Source organism: Peromyscus leucopus, chromosome 3, assembly GCF_004664715.2.
Source record: "Peromyscus leucopus breed LL Stock chromosome 3, UCI_PerLeu_2.1, whole genome shotgun sequence".
Lineage (NCBI taxonomy): Eukaryota > Metazoa > Chordata > Mammalia > Rodentia > Cricetidae > Peromyscus > Peromyscus leucopus.
The window spans coordinates 21,368,661-21,389,007 of NC_051065.1; the positions used below are offsets into that span (position 1 = coordinate 21,368,661).

General features: G+C 44.6%; 2 protein-coding genes across 2 annotated transcripts; one reads left to right on the top strand and one right to left on the bottom strand.

Annotated features, from left to right (window-relative positions):
* Window positions 1-8,712: 8,712 nt before the first annotated feature.
* Peg10 (paternally expressed 10) lies at window positions 8,713-20,347 on the bottom strand. Its single transcript, XM_028869808.2, is given in 3 exon segments — window positions 8,713-12,543; window positions 12,546-13,804; window positions 20,104-20,347. Coding segments are annotated over 2 exon segments (2,502 nt in total). The 5' UTR covers window positions 13,714-13,804; window positions 20,104-20,347; the 3' UTR covers window positions 8,713-11,209.
* LOC114693484 (glycine-rich protein 5-like) lies at window positions 14,739-18,852 on the top strand. The gene is made up of 2 exons (XM_028869867.1): window positions 14,739-14,756; window positions 18,136-18,852. Exons 1-2 carry the CDS (start codon window positions 14,739-14,741, stop codon window positions 18,850-18,852), a joined length of 735 nt encoding a protein of 244 aa, XP_028725700.1.

Below are 20,347 nucleotides of genomic sequence, written 5' to 3' on the forward strand. Positions count from 1 at the left end.
AGGGGGAGTTGATCTGGGGGAGTAGGGAAGTTGGGGCCAGGGGCTGAGGAGTGGAGGAAGGGGAAAATGTAGTCAGGATGTATTGTATGAGAGACAAATCTATTTTCAATAAAAGCAAAACAAAACAGTACTATACAAACTATTCCACATGATGGAAAATGGACTGTTTGGGTTATTTTTCTATTGCTATAAGACACGATGACTAAGGCAGTTTATAGAAGAAAGAGTTTATTTGGGGTTCATCGGTTAAGAGGGTTAGAGTCCATGACCATCATGGTGAGGAACATGGGAATATGGCATCAAGTAGACACAGCACAGTATTAGTGCAGTAGCTGAGAGCTTGCAACTTGAGTCACAACCACAAAGCAGACAGCTAACAAGGAGTGAAGTAGACTTTGGAAACCTCAATGCCTGCTCCCCTCACCCCCAACCCCGTGACACATCTCCTCCAATAAGGCCACACATCCTAATTCTTCCCAAGCAGTTTCATCAAATGGGGACCAAGTATTCAAATATATGAGCCTATGGGGGTCTTCTCATGCAAACCACCACATTATACTCCTTGACTCCCATAGGCTTGTGGCCATATCATAACGCAAAATACATTTAGCCCAAATTCAAATGTCCCCATAGTCTTTCACAGCCTCAAGGAGTTTTTAAATTCCAAGGTCCAATGTTTCTTCTGATACTCAAAGCAATGTTTTAATGGTAAGCCTCTGTAAAATCAAAAAGCAATTATATACTTCCAACATACAATGTCACAGAATATACACTACCATGCCAAAAGGAGGAAAGGGGACATAAGGAGAAAACACTGGACCAAACCAAGGCCAAAGCCCAGCAGGGGAAATTTTGAAATCTGTAGCTCCGTGTCTGATGTCAAAGGGCTTGCTTAGATGGCTTACCCCTTGCAGCTTTGAGAACTACAATTCACTTCTCTCTCTCTTAGGCTGGTTCCATTCTCCATCTGCAGCTCTCTTTGGCACACATCCCATGGCTCTGGCACCTCTAATGTCTTGGAATCTACAATCCAGGTTTCACTTTAACAACTTCATGCAATAGCCTCTTAGGGCCTCCATGCAATAACTCGCCTACCACATGCCTGGCCTGAACAGCTTTCCTTAACTACAGAGGAAGAGTCCACAACCCCTTTGCTTGTGTATCTTTCATGACTCTAGAGCAGTGGTTCTCAACCCTCCTAATGCTGTGACCCTTTAGTACAGTTCCTCATGTTATAGTGACCCCCCCACCACAAAATTATTTTGTTACTACTTCACAACTGTAATTTTGCCACTGTTATGAATCATGAAGTAAATATCCGATATGCAGGATATACAAACCCCAAGGGGGTCATGACCCACAGGCTGAGAACCAGTGCCCTAAAGCGGGAACCATGCAGACAACACTGCCAAGTTTCACTGCCTGCTTGGGAGTGAGTCTGCATACTCCTTGAATCACATTTGCATAAATTTTCCTTTGTCGCTGCTTTTTCGTATCACAAAACTCTTAGGCATTTCCTTTCTACTAGCTGCAAGGTTAGCTGGGTAGAATTCGTCCCCATATTCCATCTCACATCAGACTTTTCCTTATTTTTTCAATTCAAGCCTTGGCTTCAACCTTAAATCTCCTGGTGCTCCTTTTCACTTCAAACTGTAAATTTTGTTTTTCTTTTTGCCCCACTTGCTCCCTTTCATTACAGAACTTCATGAGAATAATTACTAATAACCCTGGGACACAATCAATATTCAATTATCTTGAAATCCCCTTTGCCAACAAAATTAGTCCAAAACTTTTCAATTTAGCCTCAGGCAGATGCTTAGGACCAGGGCAAAAAGTAATCATATTCTTACCCCAGGGTCACAATGGTCTCTAGCCCAGTTACTAGTATTGTTCTCAGTGAAACCTCTAAAGCTGGGTATGGTGGTTTGAATAATAAAGGTCTACCGTAGGCTCCTATCTATAAATGCTTGGCCAGCAGCTGGTGGAACTGTTTGGGAAGGATTAGGAGGTGTGGCCTTATCGAAGGGGGTATGCCACCGGGTATGAGTCTGAGGTTTCAAAAGCCCATGCCAGCCAGATCCAGTCTTGTTCTCAACTACTACTCTAGTGCCATGCCTGCCTGCTGCCATGCTGCCGGTATGAGCAAGTATCATTATGTGAATGACAGTGAGAAACACTGACATTTAAAAATTGTTGATTGGCAGAAAAATGAGTTTCCTTGCTAGTTTCCCATATCCCCACTGCTCTTAATGTTTTTTTCTTCCTCACTATTATTTTATATATTTCATTAGTAAATCACAAATTTCTAAGTAAAATTGATATTAAAGATCAAAGTTGTAACAGAAGACTATTAATTGGTGGCTACTTTCTAAGTTTCAGTATTGCAGCTGATTTTCTGGGGTATTCTGGGTGGATGACACTGGTTTAGTGATGTGTGTTGTGGTAGTTTGAATGAAAATGGCCTCCATAGGCCCATAGGGAGTGACACTATTAGGAGATGTGGCCTTGTTGAAGTAGGCGTGGCTTTTTGGAGGAAGTGTGTCATTGGGGATGGGCTTTGTGGTTTCAGAAGCCCAAGCCAGGCCTAGTGTCACTGTCTCTTCCTGCTGCCTGTGGATCCAGATGCAGAACTCTCAGCTACCTCTCTAGCACCATGTCTGCCTACATGCTACCATGCTTCCCACCATAACAATAATGGACTAAACCTCTGAACTGTAAACCAGCTCCAATTAAATGTTTTCCTTTATAGGATTTGCTGTGGTCATGGCATCTCTTTACAGCAATACAAACTATAACTAAAATAAAAGTGGGTACAAGGGACTGGGATATTGTTGCTATAGGCCAGACCATGCTTTCATTTGGAGGAATATGGAACACTTTGGGACTTTAGACTAGAAAAGTGGTTGACTACTTTAAGAGCGGCTTAATGGGCCATACTAGTAGGAACATCCAAGACAGTGGTACTGAGGGTGATTTGAACTGTGGGGGCCTAGCTCAAGGGGTTTCAGAGGAAAAGAATTTTAATATGTGGCCTAGAGACTGTTCTTGTTTTTTGGGTTTTTTTTTTTTTTTTTTTTTTTTTTTTTTTTTTTTTTGTGTGTGTGTGTGTGTGTGTGTGTGTGTGTGTGTGAATAATATGGCTACTTTCTGCCTTTGTCCAAAAAATCTGCCTGAGGCTAAATTGAAGAGTTTTAGATTAATTGTATTTGCAGTTGAGATTTCAAAACCTAGTGTGGACTGTGTCATGTTATTAGTGGCCATGCTTATGCATATCTATGATGAAAAGGAGCAAGCTGAGCAAGGAAAAATACAAAATGTATAGTTTGAAGAGAAAAGGGGCACCAGGGAGTATAAACAGATTTTTAAAAGCTTGATGCTAAGTTTAATAAAGAGAGTGGTGACCTCAGATCAAGACCCCATCCAACTTAACTTCCAACCTTGTGAAAGGGAGTTAAAGAAAAGTTGAAAGGAATTAAAGAAAAGCTTAGGACTGGGTGTGGTAGTGAACTCAGTTAATTCCAGCACTCAGAAGGGAGAGGCTGGTGGATCTCTGAGCTCAAGGCCAGCCTGGTCTACAGAGCAAATTCCAGGACAGCTAAGCTTAGGCAGTGAAGGAAACCACTGAAAACAGAAAGTTGTTGAAGATGTAATCAAATGAGGGGGCCATGTTTCAGCCCCAGCAAGCAGCAGAACTTGGCAGCTTTGACCACATGGTTCTGCCTTTAGAGTTAAGGATTGAAGAAAGGGGTTATGGAATCTCCTCCCACAGCTAAAGAAAGCTGCTGACACCCAGGTATGTGTCAGGGGTGTCCCTGCATGGAGGCCTAGAGAGGTCATTGTGTGAATCTGTGAAGGTGAAGCCTAATTGCCTCGAAGACCCCAAGATGTTGGATATGCCAGAGCTACAGGATACCTGCCAAGGAGAGCTGCTAATAGGGGGTGGAACCAGTCCAGGAGAAGGAAGTGTGTTGCAGTAACAAAGCTGAAAGGAGTTTGCGATCTGGAGAGTTTTGATATCGGACATGGAGATGCAGAATTTGGAGTTTCCCAGCTGGTTTTCAGTTTTGCTTTGTGGTCCAGTATATTTTCACTATGCTCCCTTTCCTCCCTTTTAGAATGGTATATATATATATATCCTGTGCCATTGTATGTTGGACACGTGATCTGGTTTTTTTATTTTGATTACAGAGTTTTACAGTTAAGAAAGAGACTGAATGAGTCTCAGAAGAGACTGTGAACTTTGAAACATTGTTGAGACTATGATAGACTGTGGGGACTTTCAAAGTCGGACTAAATGCATTCTGCATTATGATATGGCTACAAGCCTATGGGTGCCAGGGAATGGAATGTGGTAGGTTCACAGAGAGTCACACTATTAGGAGGTGTGGCCTTGTTGAAGTAGGTGTAGCCTTGTTGGAGGAAGTATGGGGGTGGGCTTTGAGGTTTCAGAAGCCCAAGACAGGCCTAGTGGCTCACTGCCTCTTCCTGCTGCCAGAGGTTCCAAATGTAGAACTCTCAACTTCCTCTCTAGTACCATGTCTGCCTGTGTGCCACCATAATTTCTGCCATGATGATAATGGACTAAACCTCTCAACTTTAATCCAGCCCCAATTAAATGGTTTCCTTTATAAGAGTTGCCATAGTCATAGTGTCTCTTCACAGCAGTAGAAACCCTAGCTAAGACAGGTGTCTTCTTCATACTACCTTTCCCTCCCATCTCACCCACTGATTCATCCTACATTGCACTTCTCCTATCTCTTCACCTTCCACTTTCTCTTCACTGCCTTTTTCTCTTAATTAATGTTCTCAAATCTGAATTATTCTAGGCAAAATTCATATTAAAAATAAAGCTTGTTATATGGCTAGAGTCACTATTAATTGATGACTGACTTTATGTTATAAAGTTTTGAAGCTGGGATAAATCAATCAGTTTATTGGGGGCAGTCTGAGAATGGTGTTTATACTGGGTTGTAGCTGACCTCATCACATCGTCATAGTTCCAAACTCATTTCAATTCCTCACCCTCCTCGCCCTCTCCATTTCCGTATACTCCTTAGTGTCCTGTGCTTCCTGTCTTCCATGATCCTTGTACTTACTGGCTCATCTTCTTAAACTCTATTAATAAATCTTAAAATTTGCAAGCAAAATTGTCATTGCCTAATGAATTTTACTTAATTATGTCATTAGAGTCACATGTGGCTTTAACTTTTATGTTAAATTTTTGGCAGGTAGAATATATAGGCTGCATGATTGATGTGTTCATAAATCACTCCCATCCAAAATTCTTCCCACTCACTCACTATCTTGTCCCATTCCTCATCCCCTAAGTTTTACCTGCTTACACTCCCTATTACCCTTCCCTCACAACCTGTTACTAAACTTCCAGGAAATATTTATATTAAGTACAAACTTTTTACGTCACTTACTGGAGTCAATTACTGTTAATCAATTTTATGTCAACTTTATAAAAAAAAATCTAGGGTGTGTATGTGTGAGATGTGTTTGTGTGTGAGTTTGGGCACATACATTCTGGGGATTTGAACTTATGTCCTCATGATTCCAGAGTAAGGTCTTTACCCTTTCCATCATCTGTCCAGTCCCTGTGTTGATTTTTTGTTATCTTGGAGTATCCTGAGTGTTTTACTGTGTATGGCTGATGTAGCCTTTATACATTACCCATCCTAAATTCAATCTTCTCTTGCTTTTCCCCCATCTTCTAACTTTTTTTTTTTTTTTTTTCCAGATAGGGTTTCCCTGTGTAGCTTTGGAGCCTGTCCTGGAACTCACTCTGTAGACCAGGCTGTCCTCAAACTCAGAGATCTGCCTACCTCTGCCTCCCAAGTGCTGGGATTAAAGGTGTGAGCCATCATTGTCCGGCTGCCTCTCCCCCATCTTCCTGTGATGCCCCTACTCTGTCTCTCCAGTGAAAAGATCAATAATTTTTTCCTTACATCACTGAAGTTTATTGCTAGGTTTATTATTACATATTAATATTATACTGCTGGAATATATTGGTTTTCTGGGGCATTCTGGTACGTGATTGATACTGCATTGTGTGTGACTGATATCTTCTTTATGTACCACCCCTCATCTCAGACTCGTCCCTTGCTACATATCCCATCCCCCCCTTTATGTGTATCTACCCCCCCAGCACATTCTCCACTGTCCTGCTGTCTTTTAATCCTATTGAGAAAACTGAAGTATTCAAAGGAAATTGATATTAAAATGAATTTACTGTTTCATTGGTTACTATTTTTGATAGATTTATTGTTGTATGTTGTTTTTCAGATGTCATAGATTGAGTCATTCGTCCTTGGTTGTGTGATTGTCATATTGGTTATGCACCCCCATCCTCTTCCCACCGCCCACCTTTCCAATTCTCATTTTTCCCACCCCTACACTCCTTTCTCTCTTCCACTTATTAATTATTTAAAAGTATCAAGTTATATTAATATTAAATATGAAGTCATTATTGATGACTATTATTAATATGTTAATAGTTTACAACTGCAATATACTTATTTTTTTGGAGGTTGTGAGTATATAATTGATCTGGACTGTGATTGATGTGTTCTTTATGCCCTCATGTCTTAAAGTCACACCCAGCCCCACCTTTCCCAGCCAATCCCATCTCACTTTCTCCACTCTCTTCTTTCTTTCCCTCCCCCACCTCCCCTCCCTTCCCCCCATTATACTATCCTCTTCACTCTAATCAATAAGCCTCAACTATTCTAAGTAATATTGAGACTAGAGATAAAAATTTATTATGTCACAGGAGAAACTATGATGTTTTTGTTACTCATGCTTGATAATGTATAATAATCCCAATCACTTAAAATTCTGGGGTATTCTGGGTATATCTTGATCCTGGGTTGTGCGATTGACATTTTCTTGACTATAACGACCCTCTCCTCAACTCACCCCATTCTTGATCTTCTCTCATTACTTCACTACTCTCCCCCACTCTCCTCAGTGTCCCTCCATCTCCACTCTATTCCATTTAATAGTGTTTTATGATTACCAATTCACTATTAATTGCTGGCCTCATTATATCTGCTAATATTTTGCAGCTTGAATACAGTTGATGATCCCTTGGGTGTTCCCAGCATGTAAGTGATAGTGAGTTATGTGATTGATATTCTTTATGCACCATCCCCATCCAAAACCACACCCAACCCCAATCTCTCTTCTTCCCCTTTAATCTCCCTCATTCACCCTTTCCCCTGCCCCCAAATGTTCCCCTATCCTCCCTCCCTCTCCATTTATTTTGTGTGGGGAGGGAGGAACACCACTGTCCGGCTCTGAGCTTATGGAGGTCAAAGGTCAACTTGTAGTCACTGGTCTTCTCCTTCCACCTCGAGAGTTCCAGAGATCCAATTCAGGTTGTTTGGCTTGGCAGCAAGGACCTTTATCAGCAGATCCATCTTACCGGCCCCCCAATTCCACTTAAATAAGTAAATCCTAATTATTTCAAATACTATTAGTACTGAGGTTTACTGTGTCTATGGACTATTATTTGATGACTTTATTACTATGGATACTAATGTTTTGCATCTAGAACACATTAGTTGATTTCTTGGGTTATTCTGGGCATATCATTGCTACAGAGTTGTGTGTGCATGACTGATGTGTTCCCTGTATACCACCCCTCTGTTTATACACCACCCCTTCCTACTGGATTACTAACCCTACACCTTTACTCTTCCTTCAGTTCCTCCTCCCCCACCCCAATGAACAAATCTCAAGAACTCCAATCATATTGAATTACACCAGTGTTATGTCACTGGAGTTATCATTAATTGGTGGGTTTATATGTTAGCCTTTTGCGGCTAGAATATATTTATCTCCTGGGGTATTCTTTGTGTATTATTAGACCCTGTGATTGGTGCATTCTTCATACAAAACCCCATCCCAAATTGATTCAACTTGTACCCCTCTTGCCCCCACCTCCCATCGCCCACTCTGCCTTGTGATCCTATTCCCCCCACCCCGCCACTTGTAAATCTCAGCCCACTCTGCCTTGTGATCCTATTCCCCCCCACCCGCCACTTGTAAATCTCAGCCCACTCTGCTTTGTGATCCTATTTGCCCACCCCCACCCCTGCCACTTGTAAATCTCAGCCGTTCCAAGAAATACTAAGGTTGTTGTGTTTCTGTAATCACTATCAATTGCTTGCTTCCTTACATATGCATTTTATAAGTGGAATAAATTGGTTTCCTGTGGTAGTCTGGGATTATCATTGATAAGAGTCTATGTGATTGGTGTGTTGCGTACCACCATGTAAACCTTAACCTTCCTGCTCCATCTTCCATTCTTCTTCCCTTTCATTCTCCCAGGTCCCTCCCTCTATGATATATTAATAAATCTCAAGTATTTCTAGTCATACATGCATACATGATTATGTCATTGGAGTTGCTGTGAGGTGATTACTTTATTTGGCTAATGTCACAGCTGGAATGAATTAGTTGATATCCTGGGGTATTCTGGGTATATCACTGATGATGAACTGTGTGACTGGTATGTTGTTTATATGCCACCCCCATCCCCAACTTTTTCCCCAACCCCCCACCCCCCACCCTCTCTTTTCCCATTTGACCCCTCCCCAACCCCTTCACTTCCTAGCTCCCACCTCTGTCACTTGGACCCATCCACCACTCCTCCCTCCATTCTTGATGATGGCGGGCGCTGAAATGATCAGGACACAATTTGCCTTAACCACTAAGTCTTTATTGAATTTTTATTGTAACATCAATACAGAGAAATATAGTAAAGCGATTACAGTAATATTGTGTGAGGGGTGGGATTGGGAAGGGGAAGGGAAGAAGGGGTGGGTTAGGGAGGGGAGGGGAGGGGAGGAGGGCTACTGACAGGGAAAGAACAAGCACTTTTATTCATCACAGTCTTACAAGTTCCATGAATATTTATCATTCAGCATTACAAGTTTTATTCCAACAACAGATTCTCAAATGATACCTATCATCTGGTAACTCTCAAGATGTTACTCACAATCTACCCCTGGAGTTAATTCCTATGGCCTTTATTAGATTCATCTAATCAGCTTTGAACTTTCACTAGAATGTTATCCATGTCCAATTCACTTACAAATGTTGATTTCCCTGTAGTTCCCTCTGAGCAGAATCTTAAAGGTATAATTGTAGGGAGGGGTAAGAGTGACAAATAAGTACACGTGTCCACTTGTTGTTGTATCTTATCTTATCCTATCTTATCTTATCCTATCTTATCTTATCCTAACTTATCCTAACTTATCTTATCCTAACTTATCTTATCCTAACTTATCTTATCCTAACTTATCCTAACTTACCCACCCACCTAAAATTACTTAATAGTCCCTCCCAACCCCAAATTCTTAATGATTATGTATCCCCAATTACTTAACTGTCTATAGAAAAAAAAAAAAAGAAAAACAATGCAATGTTCAAAACCAACTCAGAAATGTTCTACAATCTGAAACAATCAAAAGCGTCCATTCCATTCAGATGCGTGTTCCCTCTCCAGCTGAATATGTAGCATGGTTCCTGCAGACTCTTCTCTTCCGCAGGTGGTCCTTCATGACTTCTCAGGCCTCTCCAACAGGGTGCTCTCTGTTGCCAATCTCGGTACTGTGTGGGATGCGGGATGTCAATGACGTGTGACAGCCAGATCAGTTCAGGAGTCCAAGAGGTACCTGCAGACTTAAACACAACTCTGGACTGCACCATACAGATGCCCATGTCAAATCAGTATCTCAGCCAAATGCCTCCTGGTTCAAACTAAACTGACCCTTCACGATGACCTTCATGACCAGCAATAGGAACTCTAACATCCCCTTCATCATTAATTAATGAAAAATAAAAATTTGGGCCCACAGCCAATTAGTCAATTTTGTCTGCTGTATGCTCCTCCTTTTCCAACTTAGCTTCCCTTCCTAATAAATGAATAAAGGCATTTTTGTTGGAAATGCCAAATAAAAGAAAAAAAGGAACAATTACTGTAAATTTGATCAACAGAAGCAAAATAAAAGGAAACTTAACAACTTAACTAAGTAAAAGGAAACTTAACAACCTAAGAAAATAAAAGGAAACTTAACAAAATTTCAGTATTATAGAGTAAATTGAAGATTACTTATCCTTAATGCCTAACATCTATAGATAGTATATACTGGAATAGAGCATAGAACACACTGCTGAAAAGTCATTGGCAAGCTTCGAAAAACACTCCAATGTGTGTCAGGGATGTTGTCTGTGAGCTGTGAACCCACACCAGCATGCTCTCCCTGACTGTCGTGGTCACCTTCCAAATGTTTGCTTGCACTAGCAGCTAATGTCCGTGTGTCTATGCCAGGGCTGCAGATGATGACCCATTTCTAGGCACTCTGCAGCTTGAAGATCAAATCAATTAAAATGGATGAAGGATGGAACTGAGTTCTGAGGTAAACTGAAGTGACGCTTCACAAAAATCAGAAGCACAAATGCACCATTTAAAAGTAATTACTGTAAAACACAATGATTGACAAGCTTTCTGATCCAATTGAACAAGAATCAATAGCCAATTAGGTTTCTTCTTAGAGTTTGTATAGTTTGTGAATTTTAAAGGCCCAATTGATAGAATTTTCTGAAAGCACAGTCAATACTTGAGAATAACATACTTAAAAAAACAACAACTACTAAACTAAGCATGCAAGGGTAAGGGTGAGAGGATGATGATGCAAAAGGGAACTTCACCATGAAGAAAAAAAAAAAAAGTGTCCCACTGCTCAAACTGTGTTTGGCCCTGGAGACTGGGCTGGAACATGCGCTCCTTCAGGCCTGCCTCTTTCATCTCCTCGCATGGAAGCAAAATGGAGTCTCAGCAGGCAGGCAGGGGCCTGACAGATCATGCAGCAGGGTTAATGGCAGTGGTAGAAAATCACACACAAAGAGTTAAGACAAATAGTTCAAGGGCGGTGCAGCAGGAGAATCACGGAAGCCTTTCCATACTGCACCAGAAAGTTCGGCTTCCTTCATAAGGCGCTCTAGGGTATGGGCAAGTCGTGTCCTGTTCCTCCTACTCCTCTTCTTCTCCCCCTCTAAGAAATCAGTTTGTCCTGTGTCAGCCCTGTGTGCCTTTCTTTGTGCCTCAGGTGGCCTGAAGATCCAGCAGCACACAGTCACTGAGAAGCTGCACAGGACGAATTTGAGGGTAGAGACTCCAAGGGACACGACAGGTTATTTACAAGGAACTGTAAGATGGAGGTGGTGGAGGCGGCGGCGGCGGCGGTGGCGGCGGCGGCTGCGGGGGTGGATACTGAGGTACCGGATGAATGTGATGGTGGTGCCAATGTGGGCACCAGGTGATCACAACAGGTACGAGGATCATTCTCCCGTGTATATCTCGCCCCACTGGGTACCATGCAAATGTCACATGATGACCTGCGAGGGTAGCATAGGCAGGAATCGGGTGGTATCCAGGAATATGAGGGACAAATTCACCGTAGCTTGCCAGGTGTGCGTGGTCCCCCAAGTTTGGAAGAGTCATGCGGTGGTACTGGTTTTGGATCATGCAGTTGTGTTGCGGAGCCGCGCCGTGGTGTTGCGCCGCGCCGTTGTCGTCGTCGTCTTCTTCTTCGTCGTCGTCGTGTTGGGTTGCACTGTCATGTTGGGCTGCGCTGTTGTGCTGAGCCGCGCAGCTCTGGTGTTGAGCTCTGCAATTGTTGTAGGTGACTTGGAGTTTCCACCCTCTCTTCACTTGCAGGACCTGGGCTCCATTGGGAGCGACGGTGGGAGTCATGAGGCCATTCTTCACGTTCCGGTCCACGAATTCTCGCAGGGCAGCCATTTCAGGTTCAGACAATGAGTACACGTGTCCGCTGGGGATGCTGTGCGCTCCAGGGATCATCTCGATGTGGGGGTCAACCAGCCGGTGACCAGGGTAGACATGCTCATCCACAGGCGTGTACACGTTATGGACATAGTAATACCTCACCGGGTAGAGGACGTGGAAAACTCGGTATCCATCGGTGTGGTAGAAGAAAGGTGGGTGTGGTGGGTAGATTACTGGCAGCAGCACAGCAGGAGGGATCTGAGAGTACATCCGGCATCGAAATCGGCAGTAATCAGAGTTGAAGACAATGGAGCGCGTGCTCCAGGTAATATGAGGGTCGTGTGTACTCAGCCAACGAACTCCCAGTACAATCGGAAAGAACGGAGACTGAGTCACATCGAAAGACAGTATTTCTCTGTGGTCACCCAGGTCCACAATCAGGTGGTGCGTTTCCAGAACAATTGGGCCCGAGGCTATAGGATGCCCATCAATCGCTTCCACCATGATTGGCCATTCTTTGATTCTCAGAGGAATCCCATGTTGGATGACGTAGTCTTGATCGATGAAGTTTCCTGATGCTCCAGAATCAATCATAGCCCGGACAAACAGGGTATGTCTCCCCGGGATATGGATCTGGAGCATCACTTGAAAGTGGGTCGTCACAGCCTCGGGGGGTGGGGACCTTGTACGCTGCGGCCCGGTCGCTGAAGGTCCCTCTACAGCGGGGCCGGGGAGTTTCCCTGCGGCGCATTCTTGGAGGCCTTCGCAGGACAGTTATCCGCGTAGTGGCCTCCGCTGCCGCAATACAGGCATAAGTTCAGTTTGCGCCGTCTTTCTTTTTCTTCCTGGGACAGGCGCATGCGGGCGCCGCCCACAGGCTCAGTGGGATCGGTCTGCTGGGCTTGAGCTGTGGCTCCCTCCACGGACGAGGCGGCTCCGGCCTGGCCTTCGTCATCATCTTCATCTTCAGTGTCGTCATAAAAGTCACCGTCAGCGGCGGCGGCGGCGGCGGCGGCGGCGGCGGCGGCAGCGGCGGCGGCGGCGGCGGCATCACGGGCCATTCTTCTCTCGATGTAAATGCAGAGGTTGATCAGCTCGGTCAGGGTGTCTGGGATCTCCTCGTGGGCGAGCTCCTCATGCATGGCGTCGCTGAGGCCTTCGAGGAACTGGTCGATGAGAGCAGGCTCAGCCCAGTCCAGCTCCAGGGCAAGCATGTGGAATTCGTTGCCGTAGTCGGCCACAGAGTCCGGGCCCTGGCGCAGACGTCTGATCCGGCGCTTGGCAGCTTCACGCCTCTGAGGGTCTTCAAAGACGAGCTTCAGCTCCAGCATAAAGGCCTCGAAGTTGTTCATCAGGTAAGTGTATCTGTCCAGCTTGGCAGTAGCCCAGCGGGCGGCGCGGCCGATCAGCATGCTTGTCACGAAGCACACGCGGCTTCGATCATCGGCCATAGCTCTGGTGCCCTTTTCCAAGAAGGCCCGGCACTGGGACAGGAACTGGTTCAGCATTTCGGCGTTGCCATCGAACTTGAAGGGGAGGTCGTCGAGGCAGTCGTCGCCGAACAGCAGTGCTGGGGTAGGAGCCGCGGTGGCGCCCTGGAGCTCTTCTTCTTCTTCGCCCTCTTCGGGCACCTGGATCTGAACTTGCTCAGGCTCGGGCTCGGGCTCCTCCTCCTCCTGGGGCAGGTAGCGCAGTCTGTTGTTGGCCGACGGGAGCCAGTACACGTGGTACTGGCGGCGGCGGTTCTCCCACTGGTCCTCGCCGTTGCCATTGTCTCCATTGTGCTGTGCGCGGCGGCGGCGGCGGCGGCCCAGGATGGACACGGGGCTGCTGGGTCTGTTGTTGTTGTTGTTGTCGTTGGGGGGAGGGGGGGGGGGAGGGGGCGGGCAGTCGGAGCCACCTGCCGCAGCCATGGTGGCGGGAGGGGACCTCCCAGGTGTTGCTTCACTCTGGGGAGGAAGCCCAGGACCCTGGGCCCCTCGTGCTCGGCGTCTCCTCCTGTTCCTGTAAATGACAACAAAAGCATACACTCAACATACACATTCACAGCAGTCTCTATAAACAAGGGTTTAATTTTTCAAATATCCCTTGATAATTATCAGTTGATAATTAGTCGACAACACACGCCCTCCAAAGAGGATGAAGTAATCCTTCACGAAATAATCAAAAGCACACTACTTCTTGATGTCCAGACATCCAAATGACCCTTCTCCTAAAAAAAAAGTCACCTGCTCCTTATAATTACATGACCTTCATCAACAGCACCCTCACCTTCATAAACTATAAAGGAAAGGGGATAATAGTAAACAAGTCCTTTTGTATTGGAGGGTCCAAGTCAAAGATAAATAGGAAATGAATTATGCAAAATAACTTCTAAATTATGCAAAATGATCCCAACACCATCCGTTTTACTAATAAGGATGTTAGGGAAAAGTAACTAATACGTAATCAATAAGAAAGGACACACACAAGAGGTGGGTATTAGAACCAGTGTGTGTACTCATCAGCTCTGAAAAACATCAAGTAGACTTGGCCACATGTCACAACAGAGGTCACCCTTAACATTAAAGGTCTAATTATCAAGTCAAACAACCAACCACTATCCCAAAGCCAAGACTGTCTAATTGCTTTTGTGACCACAAGTTAACTTCCTCAGAATCCTCTCTGGGGCAGAAATGGCATTGAACAGTACATGGGGATGTCAGTTTACCTTATTAGGCAATCATTAAACAAATATTAATTGATGCCTCCTAGGAAGAAATGGGCTATACAATAGGACATCTTTTTTAATGATGCCTGAAAATAGTACAATTCAAATTTGTTGTTCCTTAATTAAATAAACCACTGAATTATAACAATTAACTGATTATTAATAAGGTTGTTAATTAAAAAACAAAACAAAAAGGGCCCACCCAAGGGCTTGTAAAATGAAGGTGGGATGGGCCTGGACTCCAAGGTAAGCGGATGGGGCAGGGCGGGGTGGGGGGTGGGGTGGGGTGGGGGGGAGGGGTTTAAATGTTTTCATTATGAGTGCAGTGATAACTATAGCACAGTATCTGCCTGTGTACTTCCTAAAAAAGGGTTAAATGCAATCAGAGTAATTAATAATCATGTATTTGTAAGGCTCTCAAATCTCAAATTTGGAAAATTCAAATAATTGTAGTAAAGAATAAGACATTAAAGTTTTACAAACTTTGTAATTGGACAGTCTAGTAAACTTTTTAAAAAGTTTAACTAAGTTTATTAAAGTTAAAAAAACTTTTAAAAAGTTTGGACTTACAAACAACTTCTAAGTTTAAAGGTTAAAACTTAAAGTTTTAAAAAACTTTGTAATTGGACAGTCTATCAAACTTTTTAAAAAGTTTAAGTTTACTGGAGTTTAAAAAACTTTTTTTTAAAAGTTTGAACTTACTAACAACTTTTGAGTTTAAAGCTTAAAACTTTAGAAAGTTTTAAAGTTCTGTTTTTGAAAGTTTAAACTTTCAAAAAGTTTAAAACTTATTAATAGTTACAAACTTTTAATTTAAAAAGTTCAATAAAAGTTTAAGGACATAAAGTTTAAAACTTTTGAACAAACAAAAGTTTAAAAATAAGTTGTTCTTCTCTGACCAATCAAGGCACAAATGGACCCTCATTAAATTCCATGAAACAAAAAAAGATAAAAATTTGTTAATTAGAAAATTAGATGGAAAGCAGCTAATATTTCAATCAACAGACTTTTAAAAAATGGAGGAAAACTGTCATCCCACATGGCACCTGTTCATTACCCTTGTCCAATCCCCCTGCTTTACTACCCCCCACCCCCACCTCCCACCCCCACCCCACCCCTTCATCCCCACCCCACCCCCTACCCCGCCCATCTTTTAGGCCCCTCCCTTGCCATAACCTCCTGCAGCCAGCCATTTCCCTTTACTGTTCCTGTGGCCTCTCCCATGAGGAGAGCACACAAGGTTCTTAAAGGGCATGGACTAGTGTGCCATTTTAATAGTTTTAACACTTCTTCTTAATCACTTTAATAACAGGCTACCAAAGCTAACAATAACTGATAATAGTCAAGTTTTAAAAAGTTAGAAGATGCCTTGACTTCTTTAAAGACAAGTGTACTGGTAACAAAGACCATAGTCAAAACAATGCAATATTTTTTAATTAAATTGTTTTAATCTCTCATTAAAAATCAATTAATAAGCACTAGTCAGATGACTAAAGTGTGACTTCTGTCATCTAGAAAATAATCATTTCAAAACAGAAATTAAAAACTTCCTTAAAATGGTCTCAGCATGGCTTGGTGCAGTCTGACCCAGGTCAGGAAGGTACACAATCTATCAGGGTGGGCTTTACTGAAGCCAGGTCTGGTGGGCAGTAACACCTATAAAAGGCAATTACAGGACAGGAATTGCATTAGGAAATGAGTAATCAATACACTGTTTGTATTGATATTTTATAAACAATATAATATTTTGCAATAAATAAGATAATTTAGAGACTGGAGTTAAGGAAATGGGGGTGGGGCTGTGCCCATGTAAGTTGGGGAAGTGTGCCCCTCCCACCTGGATTTTCAGGGGTTTGCTTTTGTTTTTTAATAAGACAGTACTGATTAAACACATTAAAGGCCCCATGTGGCCTGTGAGGTCACCATTTTAAGATTTGTGACCACAATTGATGAGAGGTAAGAAGCATGTGGACTTCCTTTTAATTTGACTTAAAACTGTGGCTCCCCCATTTCCCCTCTTAAGGGGGGGGGCGGGGATTAGGAGTGGGGGTTGCTGAGAGCTCCCATTCCTGAAAACTGAAAGGTCACACTGCATAAGCCAAGCTACCTGAGGTGCCATCTTCATAGGATAAATAAGTACATCTGATTAATTATTAACTCTTAACAATGACTTCTTCAAACCTCTTTTTTAATTCCCCCAATACATCAAAGGACAATAATAGTAAATAAAATCATATAAAGTGTCTCATTAGGAAATGAAACACAATTAAGCAACTTAGTTGCTTTAAATGTTTAAATGTCCTTTTCTTAGTATCATATGAATTATGTGAAATGCAAATTCTAATTTGCATATATTTATTTCCAATGGTTTGAACCTCTTTAATATGCAAATAAAATTCCCAAAGCAAAGCAAATTTCAAGCTGTAATTATAAGCACCTATTTCCCATGGACAGTTATACTTTAGGGGAGGGGCACTAAGAAGGTGAGAGTTTTGGGGTGGGGAGCAAGAGTCCCCACCATTTCTCCCCCTTAAAACATCCTGGCTCATAGTTTGTAATGTATGGAACCAGTTTTTTTTTTTTTTTTAATTTCTTCATTAATTAAGAGATTTCTATTTGGCTTTTCTGTAAATTACAGATGTTTAATTAAGCCAGTTGAAACAATCTATGTTTTGCAATGTAACCACTCTGTGACATCACACAAATTTTAAATGTCAATATGTAGCATTAATAATCCACTTGTCCCAAATTTAAACTAGCTTTTTATGAAAAAAGCTAATTACTTGGGACAGCAAATAATTAGCTTTTTATGAAAAAAGCTAATTACTTGGAATAACAAATAATTAGCTTTTTATGAAAAAAGCTAATTACTTGGAATAACAAATAATTAGCTTTTTATGAAAAAAGCTAATTATTTGGAAACTATAATTTTGTTTCACATTATAATTACAGCTTACTTTGCTGGAGTTCAAAAATACACTTAAAAAACAGTTTTAAATGTAAGAGAGAGGTGGGCAACAACCCAGCTCAGGCCAACAACCCAGCTCAGGCCAACAACCCAGCTCAGGCCAGTAAAGCACCACAGGAGAAAGGACCACAAACCCAAAAAAGCCTGAAGGCCAGCAGCAAGACAATGAACACTTTACTCTGGCCAAGAGCACACCTTTAATGAATGCCTACTAAGTGTCAAGCACCACTTATTATATGTAGGCAGGCCAGCCAGAGCTAATCACCTAGAATTTTTAAGGAAAAAACAACTCAGAAAACAACTGTCTCCTCCCTCAGAGGCTCGTCCATAACAACAATGCCACTTCAAACACCTAAGAAACATAGTTCAAGCTGCTTCTGCTTTTATATCCATTCATTTCCAGTAAGTCCAAGGGTGTCTTGGGCCAATAATTAAATATGAAAATATTTTAAATTTAATTTTTAATAAAATAAATAATTGGCTTAAATGCTTCAAGGCATCAGCCAAGCTCTTCTTAGAAGTTCTCATATCCCACTATCAGATTTAATTGTGGGATCATTTTATTTAATAATGCAAGGCACTTATTAAAAGTGCTTATGCATGCCAGGTATATTTATTATTGTTGTTAATTATTCTTATTATTCTTATATTTACTAGACACCTGTGGACAAAAAGCAAAACCGCGCAACAGAGAACCCGCAGGGAGGCGGGGCTGTACAGCCAGGCTCAGACTGTGTGGCGCAGTTGCGCAGTGGAGGCAAACCTGAAGGGAGGGGCTGGGGCCCATACTGCGCAGGCGCAGGCAGGCTGAGGGGAGGCGGGGCTCTGGGGCTCCTCAGTGGAGAAGCTCTGGGAGGGGCGGGCCTGGGGCGGGGCTGGGCAGGCCACCTCAGAGGAGGCAGGCCTTGGGGGGGGCCTGGGGCGGGGCTGGGCAGGCTACGTCAGAGGAGGCGGGCCTTGGGCGGGGCCTTGGGCGGGGCTCGGCAGGCCACGTCAGAGGAGGTGGGCCTTGGGCGGGGATGGGCAGGCCACCTCAGAGGAGGCAGGCCTTGGGCGGGGCCTTGGGCGGGGCTGGGCAGACCACGTCAGAGGAGGCGGGCCTTGGGCAGGGCTGGGCAGGCCACCTCAGAGGAGGCGGGGCCTTGGGCGGGCTGGGTAGGCCACGTCAGAGGAGGCGGGCCTTGGGCGGGGCTAAGTAGGCTGGCTCTAAGGCGTCAGCACTTGGGAGGTTGGGCCTGTGGAAGCATGTTCTGGAAAGGCGCGCGCCACGCGGGGCGCGGGCGAGGCGCTAGGCCTCCGAGTAGACACTGCAGAGAAGGCAGGCTAGATGGGAGGGGCAGGTCTGAGACTGGCTGCTACAGGGCTGCAGAGTGACTGCACTCCTCCCCCCGCCTCCCCCACCTCCCCCCACCTCCCCAGACCCCTCCCACCAGCTTCCAACAACCAGATTCCTTCCCTGCAGCAGGAGCAAGCCTCCCCCTCCCCTCGGCCTCGTACCCACCCCGCAAATCAGACAGTTTCCACAAACTGTTGCTGGGCACCAATCTGCGCCACCAAGTCAATTGCACCGTCACGTCAATCAATCACCACTCGACAAGGCAGCCCGTTCTGCCATCTTCAAAATCCACCCCCCACCCCCCCACCACTCAACTGCCCGAGCAGGAATGGCGTCAACACTAATTTTTGCCGCCCAGGGCTCCATTTTGTCTAATACCACCATCATGCAGCTAGCCGTCCTACGGGAAAACGGAACGGAGCCGTTCCAAACGGCGCAAGGGTTTTGTCCCCCCACCCTCCAAGGAGAGAGTTGTACTTTCTCGTCCTTCCAAAGCCACTTTTTCTGGAGCTCAAGAGTCTGGCTTTTTTGGCTCTGCGGCAGTTTGTAGCGCATTTCTAAATTCATTTTTCTTGCGCTTTTGCATTTGGTTACTCTCCTGCACTCAGAATTTAGTGCGTGAAGCACGGATCAGTTCGCGGATCGCCGTATTTCGGCCGCGTTTGCCGCGCTTGAAGCGCTGGTTTCGTACAGAGAAGCGCATGAAGCGCCCATTAGTACAGCAGAGGCGCATGAAGCGCCCATTAGTACAGCGAGGCGCATGAAGCGCCTCTTAGTACAGTGAAGCGCATTAAGCGCCTATTAGTAATATCGAAGCGCGTGAAGCGCCCATCAGTTGGTAGCGCATGAAGCGCCTATTAGGATTTCGTAGCGCATGAAGCGCCTATTAGGATTTCGCGGCGCATGAAGCGCCCGTCTGCAGCAGCGCAACTGAAGCGCTTCTCCGTTTGCAGCGCAGTGAAGCGCCCAAGAGTTGCAGAGCCGTCACTTTGCAGCGCGTTTGAGGAGCACATCGCAGTTCGGTCCGTAGCTCATGTGCGTCTGCAGCTCATCGCGGTCCGCAGCTCATGCGTCTACTGACCAATTCGGGACGCGAGTCGTGCAAAGCGAAGCCGTGAAGACTTGCTTTCCACGCTCGCGTCTCGGGATCCGGCCACTGAAGGCGTGAAAAAAAAAAGATTTGCGAGGAGATATTCCGGGGCGCTACTTCATCTCCCGCAGCTCCCGAGTAAACGGGGGGTATGCGTGTGATCGTTTTAAAAACAAAAAAATCCTCACCGCATACTCACCACGCGAGGACTCCTCTGCGAAGACAGGAAGGGCGATGGGGTCTCACACCTGGCCGGGCGAAGGTCCACTGGTGACCGCGGTCCGGAGATTCTCCGGACCGCGGACCGCGCAGCGGACCTCGGCGACGCTCGGTGGACCTTCTCCGGTGGTTGGCTTCCTCGGGTCGGAGTCGGGATTCTTCTTCTTCTTCTCCTTCTTCGACACACACCAACCGAAGTTGGAAACGCGTGTGCCGAGAGCCCG